The sequence below is a fragment of a genome, unplaced genomic scaffold (assembly GCF_019419815.1).
Source record: "Pyrus x bretschneideri cultivar Hongxiangsu unplaced genomic scaffold, Pyrus_bretschneideri_v1 Contig39, whole genome shotgun sequence".
In the NCBI taxonomy this organism is placed as follows: Eukaryota; Viridiplantae; Streptophyta; class Magnoliopsida; order Rosales; family Rosaceae; genus Pyrus; species Pyrus x bretschneideri.
The window spans coordinates 939,462-959,832 of record NW_025999712.1 but is presented as its reverse complement, the minus strand read 5'-3'; the positions used below and the strand labels follow the sequence as shown (position 1 = coordinate 959,832).

General features: G+C 39.3%; 4 protein-coding genes across 5 annotated transcripts; all 4 read right to left on the bottom strand.

Moving 5' to 3' along the window:
* LOC125468505 (putative disease resistance RPP13-like protein 1) lies at positions 1 to 849 on the bottom strand. The gene has a single exon (XM_048564330.1). The coding sequence runs from the start codon at positions 847 to 849 to the stop codon at positions 1 to 3; it is 849 nt and encodes a 282-aa protein (XP_048420287.1).
* A 697-nt stretch (positions 850 to 1,546) lies between these two features.
* LOC103959021 (putative disease resistance protein RGA3) lies at positions 1,547 to 3,369 on the bottom strand. The gene has a single exon (XM_018650291.2). It carries the CDS (start codon positions 3,258 to 3,260, stop codon positions 1,893 to 1,895), a length of 1,368 nt encoding a protein of 455 aa, XP_018505807.2. The 5' UTR covers positions 3,261 to 3,369; the 3' UTR covers positions 1,547 to 1,892.
* Positions 3,370 to 4,475: 1,106 nt separating this feature from the next.
* On the bottom strand, positions 4,476 to 7,913 carry LOC103958970 (phenylacetaldehyde reductase). Of its 2 annotated transcripts, XM_048564567.1 has the most exons (7): positions 7,708 to 7,913; positions 7,413 to 7,588; positions 7,125 to 7,310; positions 6,731 to 6,893; positions 5,954 to 6,140; positions 5,304 to 5,486; positions 4,476 to 4,984 (listed from the first exon to the last, which is right to left on the bottom strand). In XM_048564567.1, exons 1-6 carry the CDS (start codon positions 7,823 to 7,825, stop codon positions 5,342 to 5,344), a joined length of 975 nt encoding a protein of 324 aa, XP_048420524.1. In that variant the 5' UTR covers positions 7,826 to 7,913; the 3' UTR covers positions 4,476 to 4,984; positions 5,304 to 5,341. The 2 variants fall into 2 exon arrangements, with proteins under 2 accessions (XP_048420524.1, XP_009369570.2); XM_009371295.3 differs by lacking the exon at positions 4,476 to 4,984 and having other exon boundaries at positions 5,185 to 5,486.
* Positions 7,914 to 8,046: 133 nt separating this feature from the next.
* LOC103958971 (putative disease resistance protein RGA3) lies at positions 8,047 to 11,059 on the bottom strand. Its single transcript, XM_048564563.1, has one exon. The coding sequence runs from the start codon at positions 10,960 to 10,962 to the stop codon at positions 8,113 to 8,115; it is 2,850 nt and encodes a 949-aa protein (XP_048420520.1). The 5' UTR covers positions 10,963 to 11,059; the 3' UTR covers positions 8,047 to 8,112.
* Positions 11,060 to 20,371: the final 9,312 nt, after the last annotated feature.

Here is a 20,371-nt window from a genome sequence, read left to right as displayed (position 1 = left end):
TTACTGCCTCTCCTCATGCTTGCAACGTTCTTCAAGTTTCGGACACCAGAAAATGGTAAGGTTCTGCAGTGGTATTTTGCAGAGGAAGTCTGGCAGTGTTTCCAGAGCATAGCACTGACTTATTTCCAATGAAGAAAGGCATGGCATGATTGTGATTCCAGAATCCCCTTTGTTCCACCCTTTCACTCCTTCCCAGCGCTTCCAAGACGACATTTTGTAAAAGTGGAGTTGCTTCAGTTTTGGGAATAATATTGATGAGGATGACTTGAATGAAGAAGATGTTTGATCATCTTCTAATCCCAAAAACTCACCACCAACCTTTCTTACACCCGACATCTCCCCTACGTACAGTTTTTCGAGGAACGGCAATCTCACAAGAGGAGGCAAACTTTCACAACCCGAATTATCCTGCAGAGTAAGGAATCGTAACTTTTTTAAAGAAAACATCCAATTAGGCCAGGTGGAGCCAAAATTCCCATCAATCCCTAAGGATTCAAGATTATCATGTGGTCGTAAGACATTCATTATTCGTACAATGCTTTCTCCAACCTCGCACAATTCAGCAAAATCAAGCTGGAGATGAAAAAGTTGCTTGTTGTCCCGCAATTGTGCTTCACCAACTTGGCTCCCATCTTTCAACTTCCCCAGTATTCTTATTGTGAGATTTCCCTGAAGGTGGTTCAAGGTTCTCAGATCTCCAACTTGAAATGCTTCGTCGTTGTCAACAGAAAACAGAGGACACACGTCCAGTGTTTGCAAACTTGTTAATCTCCCTATCCCTTTTGGTAAGTGCTTCAATGAGTAACTCCCACCAATGTAAAGATGCTTTAAGCTTATCAACTTTCTCATGTTATCCGGCAATGTTTTAATTGATTTGCAGCTCCGAATGTCCAAGGTATACAAATTGTATAAATCACAAATGGTGTCTGGTAATTTCTCCAAATTTTGACTCCAAGACAAATCAATATGTCTCAAATGTATCAATTTACCAATCTCTCCTGGGAGTTCTTTGATAAAATTTTGAGACAATTTTATCGTCCTAAGACATTCAAATTGTAAAATGAAACTAGCGTATACCCTAGCAACACTTGAGTTAATTGTTTTGAGCGTACGTAGATTTTTGCAATTGCCTGAAGTGATAAAAAATAAAGCTTGACTGTCAGCTATAGCCATTATGGTCAAATGGCGAACCTTGCTACCCAATGTGTGACATCCCACATCGCCCAGGGGTGTGATCCTTATATGGATATTCCCATCCCTACCTAGCACGAGGCTTTTTGGGAACTCACGAGCAACTTCCCAGTGGGTCACCCATCATGGGATTGCTCTAGCCCCCTTCTCGCTTAACTTCGGAGTTCCTACGGAGCTCTGATACCAATTGTCACATCCCGGCCCGGGATGGACCACTTCCCGAGCCCGCTTCACCACCGTAGCACGATATTGTCCGCTTTGGGCTTACCATTCCCTCACGGTTTTGTTTTTGGGAACTCACGAGCAACTTCCCAGTGGGTCACCCATCATGGGATTGCCCTAACCCCTTTCTCGCTTAACTTCGGAGTTCCTACGGAACCCGAAGCCAGTGAGCTCTCAAAAGGCCTCGTGCTAGGTAGGGATGGGAATATCCATATAAGGATCACATCTCTGGGCGATGTGGGATGTCACACAATGCCTCTATTTTATGGTTTGCACCCTCAGCCTCCGTAATTAAACATTCCTTCTTGGTGATAAATTGCACAAAGTCATGTACAATGTCATGCATTTTGCAACCTATTATTACACCAGTGTTAGAGTGTTTCTCAAAATCTTGGAAAAAAGATCGCGCAACTAAATTATCAAAAACAACTTGACCAATTTTTTCCTTTATCTTTATTCTCTCTAGAATTAAGATAATCTTATGCCATCCAAAGATTAATCAACTCATCTCTACTAAACTCATAATCTTTTGGAAAAATAGCACAATATAAAAGGCAACATTTGTTTCTCGGGGCCAAATCATAATAACTTAGAAATAATGGCTGGAAAACTTCTTGCTCCACTTCTTCCCAATCCCATATTTTACTATTCAGAACCTTCAACCATTCACTCCTTGTTCTCTTATTGCGCATCATACTGCCTAAAGTCTTTGCAACAAGTGGCAAACCCTTACACTTTTTTACAATCTCCCCACTGATTTCTCCAAACACCTCAAACATGCCTATTTCTCTATTAGAAAATGCCATGTGATTAAAGACTGACAAACAATTTTGTTCGCTCAACTCCACAAGATTGATCACATGAGAGGTTGCCCTCATCATATTAGCAACATTTTGTTTTCGGGTGGTTACCAATATTCTACTGCCCTCAGCCCCATTTTGCATCAATGAAAACTTTAATTGATTCCACTTTTTACTGTCTTCGGTCCACACATCATCCAACACAAGAAGAAACTTTACCCCCTCAATGGATCTAGACATATATTCTAAGACATGATCCAACTCATTTGAACTTGAGGAAGCATCACCACTAATCGCTTTGGCAATCTTTATCTCATCGAAAGGCTCTGACACACAAACCCATATTCTCTTTTGAAAATGAGCTTTAACTTTGGCATCATTATAAGCTAGTTGAGCCAAAGTTGTCTTTCCCATACCTCCCATCCCTACAATAGGAATGATGAGGAGCCCCCTCCCTTCTCTACTAGTATCACTCACCAACTTCCTTATCAAACTATCTTTTTCCTTTTCTCGACCAAATATCTCAAATATATCGACAAAAGACGACGTTTGCTGTTTTTGAATGACTTTTTCAGTGAGCTGAAAATTATACATTTGTCTTTGCTTATAAATCTCAGCTAACTCCCCATTTAGATCCTTTATCTTGTGAGCAATTTCATGACGACTAATTACCTTGCCGACCGGGCCATGACCAAAACAACGAGCGAAAATAGAGAAACATACCTTCTTCTGTGGAGCAAGATGAGTTGCACCTTCTCTTTCTCGTTTCTCAATTTGTTGTCTCAGAATGTCAGTGTTCCACTCATCCAACACATCCACTATCTGGTACGATATTTCCTTCAGGTTATCCAGCCAGTGTTGCACGTTGGCTTCCTTCATTTTCCTTCGCTCTGCATCCTCAAGCACAGCTTGAATAGCTTTGAGATTCCCAGCGAATTCTTCAACTTCTTTCTTAACATTTAGAACGAGTTTCACCTCGTCCTCTATGTACTCATAAGCCATTGTAGCTAGCTTCTCTAGTAGCGTGGAAACAAGCGCATCAGCCATTTTCAGGTATAGAAACTCAGAAATCGGTTGAGAATGGAGAAGAAGAAGTCGGCAGTGTAGGAAAGTATATATGAAGAGGAAATTAATGCAGGATGGTTGTACTATTGCTTTTCTTCTTTGCTAGTTTGTATAGACAGTGGACACCTTTGGTTTCCCGTTTGCTTAAATAATGCAAGATTCTTTGCTCTTATTACCAAAAAGATTTGCGTTGATGGTGCTGCTGGTTTTGTTCTACCTAGTTCTTTGCTTTGCTTTTAATCATAAAAAGAAAGATGGGAATATAACGTGACTTATTACCAAAAATATTTGCCTTGATGCTGCTGCTTACTCTCCTTGGATGAAAGGAATAACAAATTTTGAGGAATGAATCTATGGTGGCAGGGTCAGCAAGCAAACTCATTTTTCAGAACGTAAACCTTCTTCTCCGAATCTGAATGTCTTTCTCGAGAAGAGTTAAAAGAAAAGCCCTGCTGTTGTCCGCTTTCAAATTATCAGAAATCTGAACTGTAGTGAACCAAAATACATAATACAAGATCATTGGATTTGTATTTACTAAATTGTCTAACTTAAGCGTACAAAACTGGGAGAACATAGCCAAAGCGCTAAATTCAATCATGTCTATCCAAAAACTTCTCTATCGGCACCGGAAATGCTACTAATCCGGCACAACCAACACAGGCTACTTGCAGACCAGCTACAACAACACAAGAAGTTAGGTTTTTTCGTAAGAATATAATCTTACATGCATGAAAATGAATTGAGCATATAGCAGAACCAAAAATTAGTTTTGCACTAGAGGCTGGAGGAATAAATTAGTTTTGAACTCACTATCCACGAGACTATAGGCAGGGTATAATTCTTTAAAGTAATGTTTAAAGATATTAAATCTTTTAATGACACCATTTGTCAGTTATGTCAAAGACTCAGAAAACATTTATCCGTGTTCCTCTCATTCCTACATCTCAGGTTATGCAGTTTTTTGATAAAATTACAAATGCCTTGAATTTAAATAGAACATTGTCAGAAGAGGGACTGCATTTTATCAAAACTAAAAAGGCCTCTAGACTATCAAGCAACCTCTGCTGTTGCCTGCTTTGTGGTAGTCGAAATTTGGAGCGTAATCTTCAGAAACGATGGTGCTTCGCTTGAATGTTGTCGAATCTTTCTTGGAACTGTAACTCTTTGCTTTCTTCATGTTCAAGCTTTCCGTTTTTCCGGACGGATACATTTTCGCTGCCAACCCCAAGGTGTTTCTGCTTCTGCTTCTACTTCTTTTGCTGGTCCTTGATGATGACGGAACCTCTGCCTCCGTGCAAACAACAACTCGCCGGCTTTGTTTCCGAGCAGCTTCCATTTGATACCGACTTCAACCTCTCAGCTGCCTTCTTTTCTTTCTTGTTGACGTCCTCCAGCTTTGTCTCGTAGAGCTCTTTCCATTTGAATGCGGCATTCGACTTCTTGGTGTTTTTGACCGCCTGATCAGCCCTTGAAGCACCGAACTCCTCCATGTAGAAATTCCGCCACAACTTAATCGGTGACTGGACTCAAATCTCTGCCTCTGGTACTCTTCTCTACGCACCTCAACTGCTCGACCGTACATTTAATCTGGTAGGATTTTCTCGAGAAGATTGGAATCCACTTTGCTAACGTCCCCGCCAAGGTGGCGCATTATATCAAACACCAAAGATGGAGGAGCTGTTGCTGCTGCTTTTGCTTCCACAGTACTAGCCATGTTAGTAATTACTTGCTATTAGTCCTTTTAACTTTCGGTGAGGTGAAAATCAAGAGAAATTCTCTCGTTATACAAAGAATTTGACGTAGACTGTGGGCGGACTTACGTGGAACTGGTTAGCCACCACGTAGCGTTCCAGTCCAACAATGCACTGATATTCTAACTTACAGCTACACCGATTAAGGTGTGAACTTTAAGGTAAACTTATCGTACACTCATATTAATATTATTTTCTTCACAGAACAAGGAATATTCAAAGGAGTTGAAACAACCATTCAGGTTACATATCCTCGCTACTAGTACAAGACATCCTAGATCCCTGATCAGTTTCATATCCCTGCAGTTTTATTTATGAAATAAATCCCTTGCTCTTTAGGCTCTCAACACCATCCTTGATAATTTGATCCATGGGAATGAATTCTAAACCCATGTTCATTAGCTTCTTCGCTCCGTTCTTTTCCCTCAGCAAGCCCGGTTGGGTGTCCTTTGGCAAACTACACAAAGGCAAACATATTAGCTCGATCATTTTCAAAATCAGGCACTCACACCACCTGAAAAATTTGTAAAATTCTGCCAAGGCAAGCAACAATGCATCAAAAGGTTGAAAAACTAGGAAATCAACATTTGGAAGGGATTCTGAATTAGACCAAAGAAGGACGATATATGTACATCTATACCCGCATGAAACTCTTTTACAGGAAAAAACAGATTTCAATTCGCTATTTTGGTCACGAATATCAAACACGTGATGGGAGGAAAAAAAGAAAGAAAAAACCATAGTCCTCCAGCTGTAGAAGAGTTCAGTGTATCTAAGAAACTCGGTACAAAATCAAGACAGAGTATATTTTAAGTTGTGCTTCTGAAAAGGGATGACACATTCACTTATCGGGAAACCAAACATCTAAAACATAAGATATGCACACAATTTCATTTGCAAATGCATTTTGCGGGCCAAAAATACCTGGGAACCTTGTACTCAGGGTAAAGTTCCGCAACCTTTGCCACAAAGTCACCATAATGTGATATAGCTTCCACACACAAGTGCCTACCTGTTGCTGATTTGTTCTCATAAACTAAAATGTGCGCTTGAGCTACATCTTTAAAATGCACAGATCCCATAAAGAAGTCCTCATATGTTTCAGTGCAACCTGCAGCAAAGATTGAACAACTCAAATCTTACTTTATACATGGTGTTTCTAGGGCTTCTTCCTTTTTCTCAGTCCTCCCGAAGGAGGAATCCAAACAAACTTTATCAAAAATCCTTAGAACTTAAAGAACCGTGTGCCAGAAAAAGAGGTGTAGAAGAGTTCCTTTATGATCACACACATGCATGCACACATAATATACCTTCTCCAAGATTAGGGACTAACTGGAAAACAATCAGCAATCTCGACTGTTATGAAGGAAGAAATCTTTCAAGTGCTCAGGTATCAAACTCAATCTTTCTTTAGCAAAAATGTCTTAAGAGAAAGAAAATACCTAATTTTTAGTTCATCAACCAACCTCAGCCTCATACATAATAAGTGGGAAATGTTCTCTTGCCATTTAGATGTTATATCATCTACAAACTGTCAATTAAAGATCAAACTTCGTCTAAATTTGTGATTCGAGTGCAAATTTCGCAACATTACATAGCATACTATCAGGCGAGAGAACATAAACCGCTAGTGGAGTTTTCAAATAACTTAAGAGGGCAGTCCTAGAGGATATTCTAATACAAATTTGCAGAGAAAAGTACCCTCAAGAAGGCGAAGGAGCATCAACATGCTAGCATTGAGCCTGGGCGAGATAACAGGGCCCATCACCGTGCCCGGATTCACCACAACCACATCCAGCCCCTTCTCCTTGGCAAATTCCCACGCAGCTTTCTCCGCCAGCGTTTTCGATAATGGATACCACAACTAGCCAAACACCAAGCACAATCAGCATTACAGTCCCCAATTGTGATAACTTCAAGTAGTTAAAAATGAAGAATTAATAATCAAAGATGAAAGATACAATACAAGCAGGGGAAAAGCATACCGAAAGTTACAAACTTTCAATAAGAAAATAGAATGCGGACATTAGACAGACAATAAACCGTATATAAACAGCGGTTTTTCAAAACACAACTAGGCATTGGAGTAACTCACTCCCTTCTGCTTGCAGTAGTCAATGTCTGTCCAGCAATCCTCGCCCTTGACCTTATCAGACGGCCAGCTTCGGCTGGGAGTGATTGCGGAAATGGATGACGTCAGCACCACACGGCTGGCCCCAGCGTGCTTCGCCGCCGTCAGAACATTGAGCGTTCCTTTGATCGCCGGGTCCAGAAGCTCCTTCTGCAGATTAAACAAAAAAAGCACCACGCTTTCAAAATTACGCATAATTAATCAAACATAATCAAAATTAGAAGGAATCTGATAATGTGTACTCGTGCGAACCTCGGGGTCGTGGACTTGATCGACGATGCAGGGAGAGGCGAGGTGGAAGACGCCGGAACAGCCATTGACGGCGGCGAGTATGGAGTTGTAGTCGAGGAGGTCAATCTGGAAGAGACGGAGGCGCGACTCTGCTCCCTCTACTAACGCTTCTAGATGCTTCGTCTCGCCCTCGTCCTCTGCAACACAGAAAATGACGGCATTTATTCAATTTAGACTGAAAGCGAATGGAATTGGAATGAAATGAATGACATTGTGGCAGTTGTGTAGATAAAGTGAAAAGAAAGAGGAAATTTACTGAGATCCTTGACGGTGGCGTGGACGGTGTAATCACGGTGGAGGAGGAGACGGACGAGCCACGATCCAATGCAGCCGCTTCCACCGGTGACGCATACGACCTCACCCTGCTTCGACATCCTCCCTCCTGTGTCCCTTTGCTTTCAGCTGTCGAGAGCTCTTCAGTTATTTCCAGCCGATTGTTGTTGGTGATCAAGTTGAATTGGACCGCGTGGATATTTTTCTTATAGAAAGGCCCAAAACAATAAACAGCCATGATCTTCTTCTTCTTCTTCCCTTTTTTTTTTTTTTTTTTTTTTTTTTTTTTGGCACTTTACACTTTACACCTTAAATTAATTGCATTGTACATTATCCAAACGAAGTGCAAAAAATAAAATCAAAGCACTACAATTTCTACATCAGAATACTAGAAATTATCAATCTCGACGTTTGGGATTTCAAAAATCTTGGGCCACTGTCCTTTTTTGCAACGTCCGGCAAGTTGCGAACACGAAGAAATGATAAGATTCTGCAATGGTGTTTTCCATAAGAAGCCTGGCAGTGTTTCTAGATCAAAGCACTGAATTATGTATAAAGAAGAAGGGCATGGCATGATTGTAATTTCACGATCCACGTTCCCCCCTTTCACGCCTTCCCAGTCCTTGCAAGACGCCAGTCTGTGAAATTGGAGTCGCTTCAATTTTGGGAACAATATTGATGAGGATGATTTGAATGAAGAAGATGTTTGATCATCGTCTCCTACTCCCAAAAACTCGCCACCAACCTTTTTTACACCCAACATCCTCCCTACGTACAGTTCTTCAAGGAAAGGCAATTTCCCAAGAGGAGGCAAAACTTGACAACCCTTGTTCCCCGACAGAATAAGGAATCGCAACTTGTTTAAAGACATCAGCCAATTAGGGAAGGTCGAGCCAAAATACACATCATTATAATTCCAATTAATATCTAAATATTCCAGATCATCGTGCGGTCGGAAGACATTCATTATTCGTACACTGCAGTCTCCAGCCTCGTAGACCACTTTTCCAAAATCAAGTTTGAGATGAAAAAGTTGCTTGTTGTCCCTCAATTGTGCTTCACTCACATCCTTCACCTTCCCCAAAATTCTTATTTGGAGACTGCCGCGGAGCTGGTTCAAGTTTCCCAATTCCCCAACTTGAAATGCTTCGTCGTTGTCGACAGAAAACAGAGGACACACGTCTAGTGTCTGCAAACTTGTTAATCTCCCTATCCCTTTTGGCAAGTACTCCAACGAGCGGCACCCCCCAACGTAAAGATGCTTTAAGCTAATCAACTTTCTCATGTTATCAGGCAATTTATTCAGTGATGTGCATCCCCGCAGATCCAAGGTATACAAATTGTATAAACCACAAATGGTGTCTGATAATTTCTTCAAATTTTCACTCTCAGACAAATCAATATGTCTCAAATGTACCAATTCACCAATCTCTTCTGGGAGTTCTTCGATGGACGTATAAGACAAACGCAACTTTATCGTCCTAAGACTTTTCAATTTTGAAATAAAACTACCATACACCGTATCAACCCTTGAGTGAATTGTTATGAGAGTGCGTAGATTTTTGCAATTGCCAGAAGTGATAGAAAGTACAGCTTGACTATCAGCTATTGACGTTAAGGTCAAATGATGAACCTTACTGCCCAATAACTCTATTTTTTCGTTTGCACCCTCAGCCTTGGTAATCAAACATTCCTTCTTGGTGATAAATTGCACAAAGTCATGTACAATGTCATGCATTTTGCAACTTATTATTGCACCAGTGTAAAGGTCTTTCTCAAAGTCTTGAAAAAAAGACCGCCCAGCTAAATTATCAAAAATAGCATGACCAATTTTTCCTTTATCTTTATTCTCCCTAGAATTAAGATAATCTTGTGCCATCCAAAGATTAATCAACACATCCCTACTCAACTCATAATCTTTTGGGAAAATAGCACAATATAAAAGGCAACATCTATTTCTTGGCGCCAAATCGTAATAACTTAGAAACAATGGCTGGAAAACTTCTTGCTCCACTTCTTCCCAATCCCATATTCTACTATTCAGAACGTCCAACCATTCACTCCTTGTTCTCTTATTCCGCATCATACTACCTAGAGTCTTTGCAACAAGTGGCAAACCCTTACACTTTTTTACAATTTCCTTACTGATGTCTCCAAACACCTCAGACTCGCCTATTTCTCTATCAGAAAATGCCATGTGATTGAAGATCGACAAACAATTTTGTTCGCTCAACTCGGCAAGATTAATCATGTGAGATGTTGCTCTCATCATACTAGCAACATTTAGTTTTCGGGTGGTTACCAGTATTCTACTGCCCTTAGCTCCATTTTGCATCAATGGAAGCTTTAATTGATCCCACTTTTTACGATCTTCGGTCCACACATCATCCAACACAAGTAGAAACTTTACCCCCTTAATGGATCTAGACATATATTCTAAGACATGATCCAACTCTTTTAAACTTGAGGAGGTGTCATCACTAATTGCCTTGGCAATCTTTATCTCATCAAAAGGCTCTGACACACAAACCCATACTCTCTTTTCAAAATGGGCTTTAACTTTGGCATCATTATAGGCTAACTGAGCCAAAGTTGTCTTTCCCATACCTCCCATCCCTACAATAGGGATGATGAGGAGCCCCCTCCCTTCTTCACTCGTATCACTCACCAACTTCCTTATCAAACTATCTTTTTCCTTTTCTCGACCATATATCTCAGATATATCGACAAAAGACGAAGTTTGCTGTTTTTGAATGACTTTTTTAGCGAGTTGAAAATTATACATTTTTCTTTGCTTATATATCCCAGCTAACCTCACATTTAAATCCTTAATCTTGAGAGCAATTTCACGACGAATAATAACCTTCCCGACTTGGCCAAGACAAAAACTACGAGCGAAGATAGCGAAACTTACCTTCCTCTGAGGAGCAATATGAGTTGCACCTTCTCCTTCTTGTTTCTCAACTTGTTGTCTCAGGATGTCCGTGTTCCACTCATCCAGCACGTCCACCATCTGGTACGATATTTCCTTCAGATTGTCCAACCAGTTTTGCACGTTGGCCTCCTTCAATTGCCTTCGCTCTGCATCCTCAAGCATAGATTCAATAGCTTTGAGATTCCAGGCGAATTCTTCAACTTCTTTCTTAACGTTCAGAACGATTTTCACCTCGTCCGATACGTATTGATAAGTTGTTGAAGCCAACTTGTCTAGTAGTGTGGAAACAAGTGTATCGGCCATGTTCAGGGTTAGAAACTTAGAAATCGGTTGAGGGTCGGGAAGAAGAAAAAGTCGGCTGCGTACGAAAGTATATATGAAGAGGAAACTAATGAAGGATGGTTGTGCAATTGCTTGTCTTCTTTGCTAGTTTATATAGACAGTGGACACCTTTGTTTTCCCGTTTGCTCTCTACAATGCAAGATTCTTTGCTCTTATTCCCAAAAAGATTTGCCTTGATGCTGCTGTTTACTCTCCTTGGATGAAAGGAATAACAAATTTTGAGGGTGAATCTGGAGTGGCAGTGTCGGCAAGCAGACAATTTTTTTGGAACGTGAACCTTCTCAGAATCTCAGATAAACAAACATGATCACTTACGTATCAGTCCTCGATAACAGCAAGCATTTATGTCACGGTGAAGCGGTATTTGGCATTCGTGCCGCTGTTTTCTTAGGCAATTATTTTTTTTGGAAAAATTCTACTAATGTTATTTAATTGAGACTTTATTGATTTTCTGGTTTTGATCAAAATCTCTAACATTAATTTATTAATGCAACCATGTTTATATATATAGGAAACATTTAAGGGAAGGGATCCTCATTTTTTTTAATAAAAATAAGGATTAGTTGTAGGGTTAACACCACATTGAACTTTAACGATCTGAACTGTCTATTTTTCAAATTACACCTCATAGATCATCTTTGCAAAATATTAGCAAAATCGGAAATATTTAAGGCATCTAATTGAGTTGAAAGAAATTAGCAAATACTTAGTTATATAAGAACAAAGATATTTTATCTTGATAATTAAAGAGGTAAATAGTTTCGAATTAAATTAAATTTTTGCAAGGATGATCTATGAATAGAGACCTACATAATAGACGGTTCGAATAGTTAAAGTTCGATGTAGAGTGAGCCCCACACCTAATCCCCATTTAAAAAAAAAATGGGGATCCATTTTGCATGAAGGGCCTGTATAAATAAATAAATATATATATATAGGGAATTGTTATTAACATTCTAAAAATCTCATTTGTCACTCCAAACTTTTTATATTTAAAAAGAAAAATACACTTGTGAGGAGTGTATAATGAGATTTTTAGAGTATTAATAACAGTTCCCTATACACACACACATTCCCTTTAAGGGAAAGGATTTCCAATTTTTTTCAAAAATGGGGACTATTTATGGGACCCACTCTCCATCAAACTTCAACGATCCAAATCATTTATTTTGTAAGTCTCGATTCATAAATCATCGTTGCAAAAATTCAATTCAATTCAAAACCATTTATTTATTTATTTATCACAATAAAATTTCATTGTTTGTTATAGAACAGAGTGTTCGTCAATTCAATTCAATCCGAAATTATTTGTCTATTTAATTATGACAATAAAATTTATTTGTTTCTTATAGAATAAAGTATTCGTCAAATCGAACCGTCTATGGTGACTTGTTAAGATTCTTTGTTTTTTATAAAGCAAGATTCTTTGATTTACCAAGTTTTAGCCTTGATGCTGCAGTTTACTGTCTGTGGAGGGAAAGAAAGAATAACGAAAACTTTAGGAGTGAATCTGAATGCCTATCCAGCAAGCAAGCTCATTTCTTTAGAGCGTTAACCTTCTCAAAATCTGAATACCTTTCTTGAGTTGAGGCTTCCTACCGGGAATTAATCCTTTCATTTGCGTGGCGGTTTGTTAAATTACAAATCTAAATCAATGATCATACCGCTAAAAATACACTGTAGATTCTTATGGGAAATAAACCCCGCAGCGGTGGCTGATATGAACTACAATTTAGTGATAACCTTAATGACTATTAGGGGTTTAATTCAGAATTATTAGGCTCAATTCCTGTTGTTTAGTGAAGTTTGTTATGCCCGTTGGCATTTAAGGTGTCTTGTTTTGTTTAAAATGAACTGAGCTCCCCCAAAATGTATCAGATCAGAATTTACAAAAGAAATCAAATACAAAAATATTGAGCTCGGCTCTTCTCTCTTCCTTCCCTTTCTTCTGTGTAATAGTTAAGGTTGAGCTAGGGTTGACAATTGGGTTCTATCAGGTGTATTCAAACTATAAAAATCTCGACTGTAGTCAAGATAATGCATAATACAAAATCATTGGATTTGTATGTTCGCCCGAACATCCTTTCATAAATTTGGGATAAATAATCATAACAAGGGCTCAAGTTGAACCGAAGCAAAAACATTTGTATCACCGCACGGGGCTCTTCTCCTGAATTGTCATTATTTTGTGTCTGCAAAACTGGGGCAGCACAGGCAACGCGCTAAACTCAATCATGTCCATCCAAAAACTTCTCTATCAGCACCAAACTTGCGGACCTGCTAGAACAGGACAACATAAGGAGGTATAAGAGTCTAATCTTAATAGGCACGAAAACAAATTATGCAGATAGTAGGACTATGATGAGCATAACACTAACAAGGCCGGTACTTGTCCGGTTTATGCTTCTTTCACCCATGTTATATCACATATCTTTTAGGGCAAGGTAGTGTTCCAACAATGGAAATTACCAACATTCTACACAAGTAGAGTCGCGGACTCTGGATTCTTGTTTTGATGTCGCATGAGAAATAAAACCAGAATCTGTGGCTGAATTCATTGAATTATAAAGGTATATGCAACCTCTTAATATTTGAAATTATCGTGATGTAATAACAAATACAACAAAGAATCAACCTATAATGCTTGTCTAACTACTAGAATCCCTTATAAATAAACATGATGGCTAATGAATGAATTCCTTGATTCAAAATGAATCCTTCGACAACAGAAGAATCCACGAGGATTCTTATTCAATCTCCAATTTGATAAACTAAACCAAATCTAATTATATTAAAGACACACAAACACGAAAATATAAACTCAAACACGAAAGTTGTGATGATTATATAAGCAAATAAAAACAGAATAGAAAATTAAAACTAAGATTAAATAAAAAAAAACGTTGGGCTTTTAAGGCAAGGGATGAAAGTCTAGGGATTCATAATCAACCACAAGCAATCTGGATTAGGTTTCAATGCATTCAATGTTGAAGTTGTTGGAATCTCCTAGCCGTTAGGGTTAGGATTCCTTGTTTTTAGGGTTTAGTTTTAGTCATGCAAATAATCTCTCCCATACTTGAGGGACAAGATTACATTTTCCGTTTCTAACCTAGTCATGCACCACAATCTTAGGCCTTGTTATCTCCTTGTAAATCGTGGGTTGTTATTTCCTTTCTTATCTCATTTTAAGGCTATTTAACAGCCACAAGTGTTATTCAATTCAAGAAGAATCCTCCCAGTTTTCTAGTGCAATCAAGTCTTAAGCTCACAAAAACTTTCTGCTATTTTCTTGGTTCTAAGATCTGGTATCAGAGCCCCACCATAGGGCTTGATCAAAGCCTGCAACAAAGTAACTAGCGTGAAGCAACAAAGATATGACATCTGAAAGCAGTTTCGTGCCACGTGCCATTCCGAGGTTTGATGGACACTATGATCACTGGAGCATGCTAATGGAAAACTTTCTACGTTCCAAAGAGTATTAGAACTTGGTGGAGACGGGAATCACTGCAGAAGCAGAAGGAGTTTATTCAAGCGAAGCACAAAAGAAAGTGATTGAAGATCAAAAGTTGAAAGATTTGAAGTGCAAGAACTACTTGTTTCAAGGCATTGATCATTCAATCTTGGAGACAATATTGAAGAAAGACACTACGAAAGACATCTGGGATTCTTTGAAGCAAAAATATCAAGGAACAGCACGTGTAAAACGTGCCCAACTGCAGGCTCTTCGAAAAGAATTTGAAGTGATGCACATGAAGGCTGGATAATTGATCAATAACTATTTTGGAAGAACTCTCATCATTGCTAATAAGATGAAGATTCATGGAAAGCACATGGAGGATGTGGTGATCATTGAGAAGATCTTGAGGTCTATGATTCCGAAATATGACTATGTTGTATGTTCTATTGAGGAATCAAATGACTTGGATACTTTTTCCATAGATGAGCTTCAAAGTAGCCTTTTGGTGCATGAACAAAGATTTAGCCGCCGCCATGTTGTAGTGGAAGAACAAGCGCTACAAATCACTTTAGGAGCCCAACAAGGAGGACGAGGTGGAGGTCGAAGTACCTATCGTGGAAGAGGAAGAGGAAGGGGCCGATTTGGGTTTGACAAATCAACCCTAGAATGTTATGCATTTTCAATGGGAGTGCCCAAAGAAAGCAAGGGATCAAAAGGCAAACTATGCCGAGACAAAAGAAAAGATGATGTTGATTTTTAGGAAGCTGAAACTGAGCACATTTGGTTCCTTGATTTTGGGTGCAAAAGGGATATATTTATTGACTTTGATAGCATTTTCAAAGAATCAGTAAAGTTGGGAAATGAATCAAGTCTTATTGTACAAGGCAAAGGCACGGTTCCAGTAAAGGTGAATGGAATAGTTCACGTAATCATGGAATAGTTCACGTAATCACGGGTGTTTTCTTTGTACTAGAACTGAAGAACAATCTGTTAAGCATTGGGCAGCTGCAAGAAAAGGGACTCGTTGTGCTTATTTAACAAGGAAAATGTAAGATCTTTCATCCTGAGAAAGGTCTAATCATTGAAACTTAGATGACTCAAAATAGAATGTTTGTTATGCTAGCTCATTGCCCACCACCAAGAGAGACAAAATGTATCTCCTCTCTGACCACAGATCAGGTCACTCTTTGGCATCGTCGATATGGACACCTCAGCTAGAATGGACTCAAAGTACTCCAACAACAGAAGATGGTGGAAGGGTTATCGCAGTTCAAAGCCATTCAACGAGTATGTGAAGGTTGTTTGGTAGGAAGACAGCACCATGATCCATTCCCAAAGGAAAGCATATGGAGGGCTTCCAAAAGTCTTCAGTTGGTACATACTGACATATATGGTCTGATCAATCCAATTTTGAATAGCAACAAATGGTATTTAATTACCTTTATTGACGATTTCAGTAAAAAAAACCTGGGTTTATTTTTTGATAGAAAAGTCAGAAGCCTTTGCTACTTTCAAAGCCTACAAAGCTAGGGTGGAGAAGGAAACCGAAGCATTCATTCGAAGTCTAAAAACAGATTGAGGGGGTGAGTTCACATCACAAGAGTTCACAAGCTTTTGTAATGAGAATAGGATACACAGACAATTGACCACTGTATACACTCCCCAGCAAAACGGTGTTGACGAGAGGAAAAATGGGACCATTATGAATATGGTACAAATTATGATGTCGGAGAAGCAAATTCCTAAAACCGTTTGGCCTGAAGCTGTGAATTGGACGATGCATGTGCTGAACAGAAGTCCAACTCGGGCTGTAAAAAGCAAGACACCTGAAGAGGTGTGGAATGGACTCAAACCATCAGTGGAGCATTTCAGAGTCTTTGGCTGTATATCGCATATCCATGTACCTGACAACAAGAGAGTTAAGCTTGATGCCAAAAGTCTCAAACGTGTATTTCTAGGGGTAAGTGAAGAATCTAAAGTTTATAGGATGTTTGATCTTATCTCAAAGAAGATAATTGTTAGCAGAGGTGTAGTTTTTAAAGAAGACCAAGAGTGAAGTTGGGATGATGGCCACAAGCAAGCCATATTGGCTTATTTAGAATGGGAAGTCGACAAAAAGGCAAGTACAAAAGAGGAAAGCAATGAAGAAAAGTCTGAGGCGGTTGAAGAACTAGAGGAAAATGGGTTCGACAGCAACAATTTTTTTGAAAGAGACACCTCAAATGTCTATGACTTACTTCCAGAATGACGAGCACGAAGATCACTTGCATGGATGAGATACTATGAGACTGGTCAAGGTTTCTCCAATGAAGAAGGTGTGAATTTAGCTCATCTAGCTTTGTTCACTAATAGTGATCCAATAACATATGAAGAGGCAATGAAAAGTGAAAAATGGAGACATGCAATGGATCAAGAAATTGAAGCAATAGAAAGGAATGAGACATGGGAACTAACAAATCTATTATCAAAAGGAATGACGGTTGGAGTGAAGTGGATTTTTAAAACAAAACTTAATAAGCATGGGGAAGTAGACAAGTATAAGGCGCGGCTAGTTGCTAAGGGATACAGCTAACAATATGGAGTGGATTATGCAGAAGTATTTACACTAGTGGCTCGCTTGGACACAATTCGTATGGTGTTTTCCCTTGCTGCACAGAAAAGTCAGATGATTTACCAACTTGACGTCAAATCGGCCTTTCTGCATGGAGAAATTAATGAAGAAGTGTTTGTTGATCAACCTCCAGGTTATGAACAGAAGGGGGAAGAATCAAAAGTCTATTGACTCAAGAAAGCGTTGTATGGACTCAAACAAACTCCCCGAGCTTGGTACAGTTGCATAGAATCATATTTTGTCAAAGAAAGCTTCAACAAATGCCCTTACGAACATACTTTGTTTAATAAAACAGCGAATGGAGGTAAAATATTGATTGTTTGTCTGTATGTTGGTGATCTTATATTTACTGGGAATGATGAAGTTATGATTGAACAATTTAAGAAGTCCATGATGGTTGAATTCGACATGACTGATCTTGGAAAAATGAGACACTTTCTAGGAATTGAAGTGTTGCAAAGGGAAGATGGGATCTTTATAAGCCAACGAAAGTACGCTCAAGAGGTTCTGGAAAGATTCAACATGGATCAGTGCAACTCAGTACAAAATCCAGTGGTTCCTGGTTTCAAACTCACGAGAGATGAAGAAGGAGTGGGAGTTGATGGTACTCTCTACAAGCAAATGATAGGAAGTCTCATGTATCTAACAACCACACGCCCTAATTTGATGTTTATTGTAAGTTTAATCAATAAGTACATGGAACGTCCCACTAAGTCTCATTTGATGGCAGCGAATAGGATTCTAAGGTATGTGAAGGGAACAGCTTGTTTTGGGGTGTTTTATAGGAAGTAAGGAGATGAAAAGCTCTTTGGTTACAAGGACAGTGACTATGCCGGAGATCAGGATGACAAAAAGAGTACATCAGGCTATGTCTTTATGATGAATTCAAGTGCAATATCTTGGTCTTCAAAGAAACAGCCAGTGGTTACTCTTTCTACCACTGAAGCTAAGTTCATTGTTGCAGCATCAAATGCTTGTCAGGTTGTTTGGCTAAGGAGTATTTTAAAAAATTTAAGTCATGTGTAATTTGAATCTACGGTGGTGTACTGTGACAACATTTCAACCATCAACTCTCGAAGAATCTAGTAATGCATGGTCGTAGCAAGCACATAGACGTTCGTTTTCATTTTCTTCGAAATCTGGTCAATGATGGAGTAGTGGAGCTAAAACAGTGTTCTATCCAGGAGCAAATTGCAGATATTATGACTAAGCAGTTGAAGCTCAAAGTGTTTTCAAAGATGATAGAAGCAATGGGTGTTTGCGAATACCCTGGAATAAACTGATTGTCAATGACATTCAGTTTAAGGAATGATGTTGAAGTTGTTGGAATCTCCTAGCCGTTAGGGTTAGGGTTCCTTGTTTTTAGGGTTTAGTTTAGTCATGCAAATAATCTCTCCAATACTTGAGGGACAAGATTACATTTTCTATTTCTGACCTAGTCATGCACGCCGATCTTAAGCCTTGTAAATCGTGGGTTGTTATTTCTTTTCTTATCTCATTGTAAGGCTATTTAACAGCCACAAGTGTTATTCAATTCAAGAAGAATCCTCCTAGTTTTCTAGTGCAATCAGGTCTTACGCTCACAAAAGTTTTCTGCTATTTTCTTGGTTTTAACATTTAATAGAATATTTTGTCTCTTAGATGACAATTCTTGTATCTAAGTCTGGTTAAGGCACTATAGACCATAGTTCTCCTTACATATATGATTCTCTCTGGTTATGGCAGAGGTCGTATATCTTCAAACACACCTTCTTCTATGGAGCAAGATGAGTTGCACCTTCTCTTTCTTGTTTCTCAATTTGTTGTCTCAGGATGTCAGTGTTCCACTCATCCAACACATCCACCATCTGGTATGACATTTCCTTTAGGATATCCAGCTAGTGTTGCACGTTGGCCTCCTTCATTTGCCTTTGCTCTGCATCCTCAAGCACAGCTTGAATAGCTTTGAGATTCCCAGCGAATTCTTCAACTTCTTTCTTAACATTTAGAACGAGTTTCACCTCGTCCTCTATGTACTCATAAGCAATTGTCACCAGCTTCTCTTGTAGCGTGGAAACGAGCGCATCAGCCACTTTCAGGTATAGAAACTCAGAAATCGGTTGATAATGGAGAAGAAAAGGTCGGCAGCGTAGGAAAGTATATATGAAGATTCTTTGCTAGTTTGTTCTATTACTTTTCTTCTTTGCTAGTTTGTATAGACAGTGGACACCTTTGGTTTCCCGTTTGCTTCAAGGTCTTAGGTTCGAAAATCGTAGATGATGAATTCGATACCAAATTAAGCTGCTCATTGTGTGATTTTGCCAAACTCCCTCTCCCTTGAGTGTAAAAATATCGATGTATTGAAAGCAAAAAAAAAAAATTAATGCAGTTTTTGATAAAATTACAAATGCCATGAATTTGAATAGAACATTGTCAGAAGAGGGGCTGCATTTTATCAAAACTAAAAGGCCTCTAGGCTATCAAGCAAGCTGTGCTGTTGCCTGTTTTGTGGTAGTAGAAATTTGGAGCGTAATCTCCAGAAACGATGGCGCTTCGCTTGAATGTTGTCGAAACTTTCTTGGAACTGTAACTCTTTGCTTTCTTCATGTTCAAGCTTTCCTTTTTTCGGACGGATATATTTTCGCTGCCAACCCCAAGATGTTTCTGCTTCTACTTCTTTTGTTGGTCCTTGATGATGACGGAACCTCTGCCTCTGTGCAAACAACAACTCACCGGCTTTGTTTCCGAGCAGCTTCTATTTGATGCCGACTCTTCAACCTCTCAGCTGCCTTATTTTCTTTCTTGTTGACCTCCTCCAGCTTTGTCTCGTAGAGCTCTTTCCATTTGAATGCTGCATTCACCTTCTTGGTGTTTTCGACCACCTGATCAGCCCTCGAAGCACCGAACTCTTACGCGTAGAAATTCCGCCACAACTTATCGGTGGGACTCAAATCTCTGCCTCTGGTACTCTTCTCTACGCACCTCAACTGACCGTACATTTAATCTGGTAGGATTTTCTCGAGAAGATTGGAATCCACTTTGCTAACGTCCCCGCCAAGGTGGCGCATCATATCTAACACCAAAGATGGAGGAGCTGTTGCTGCTGCTTTTGCTTCCACAGTACTAGCCATGTTAGTAATTACTTGCTATTAGTCCTTTTAACTTTCGGTACGGTGAAAATCAAGAGAAAGTCTCCCGTTATACAAAGAATCTGACATAGACTCTGGGAGGACTTACGTGGAACTGGTTAGCCACCACGTAGCGTTCCAGTCCAACAATGCACTGATATTCTAACTTACAGCTACACCGATTAAGGTGTGAAC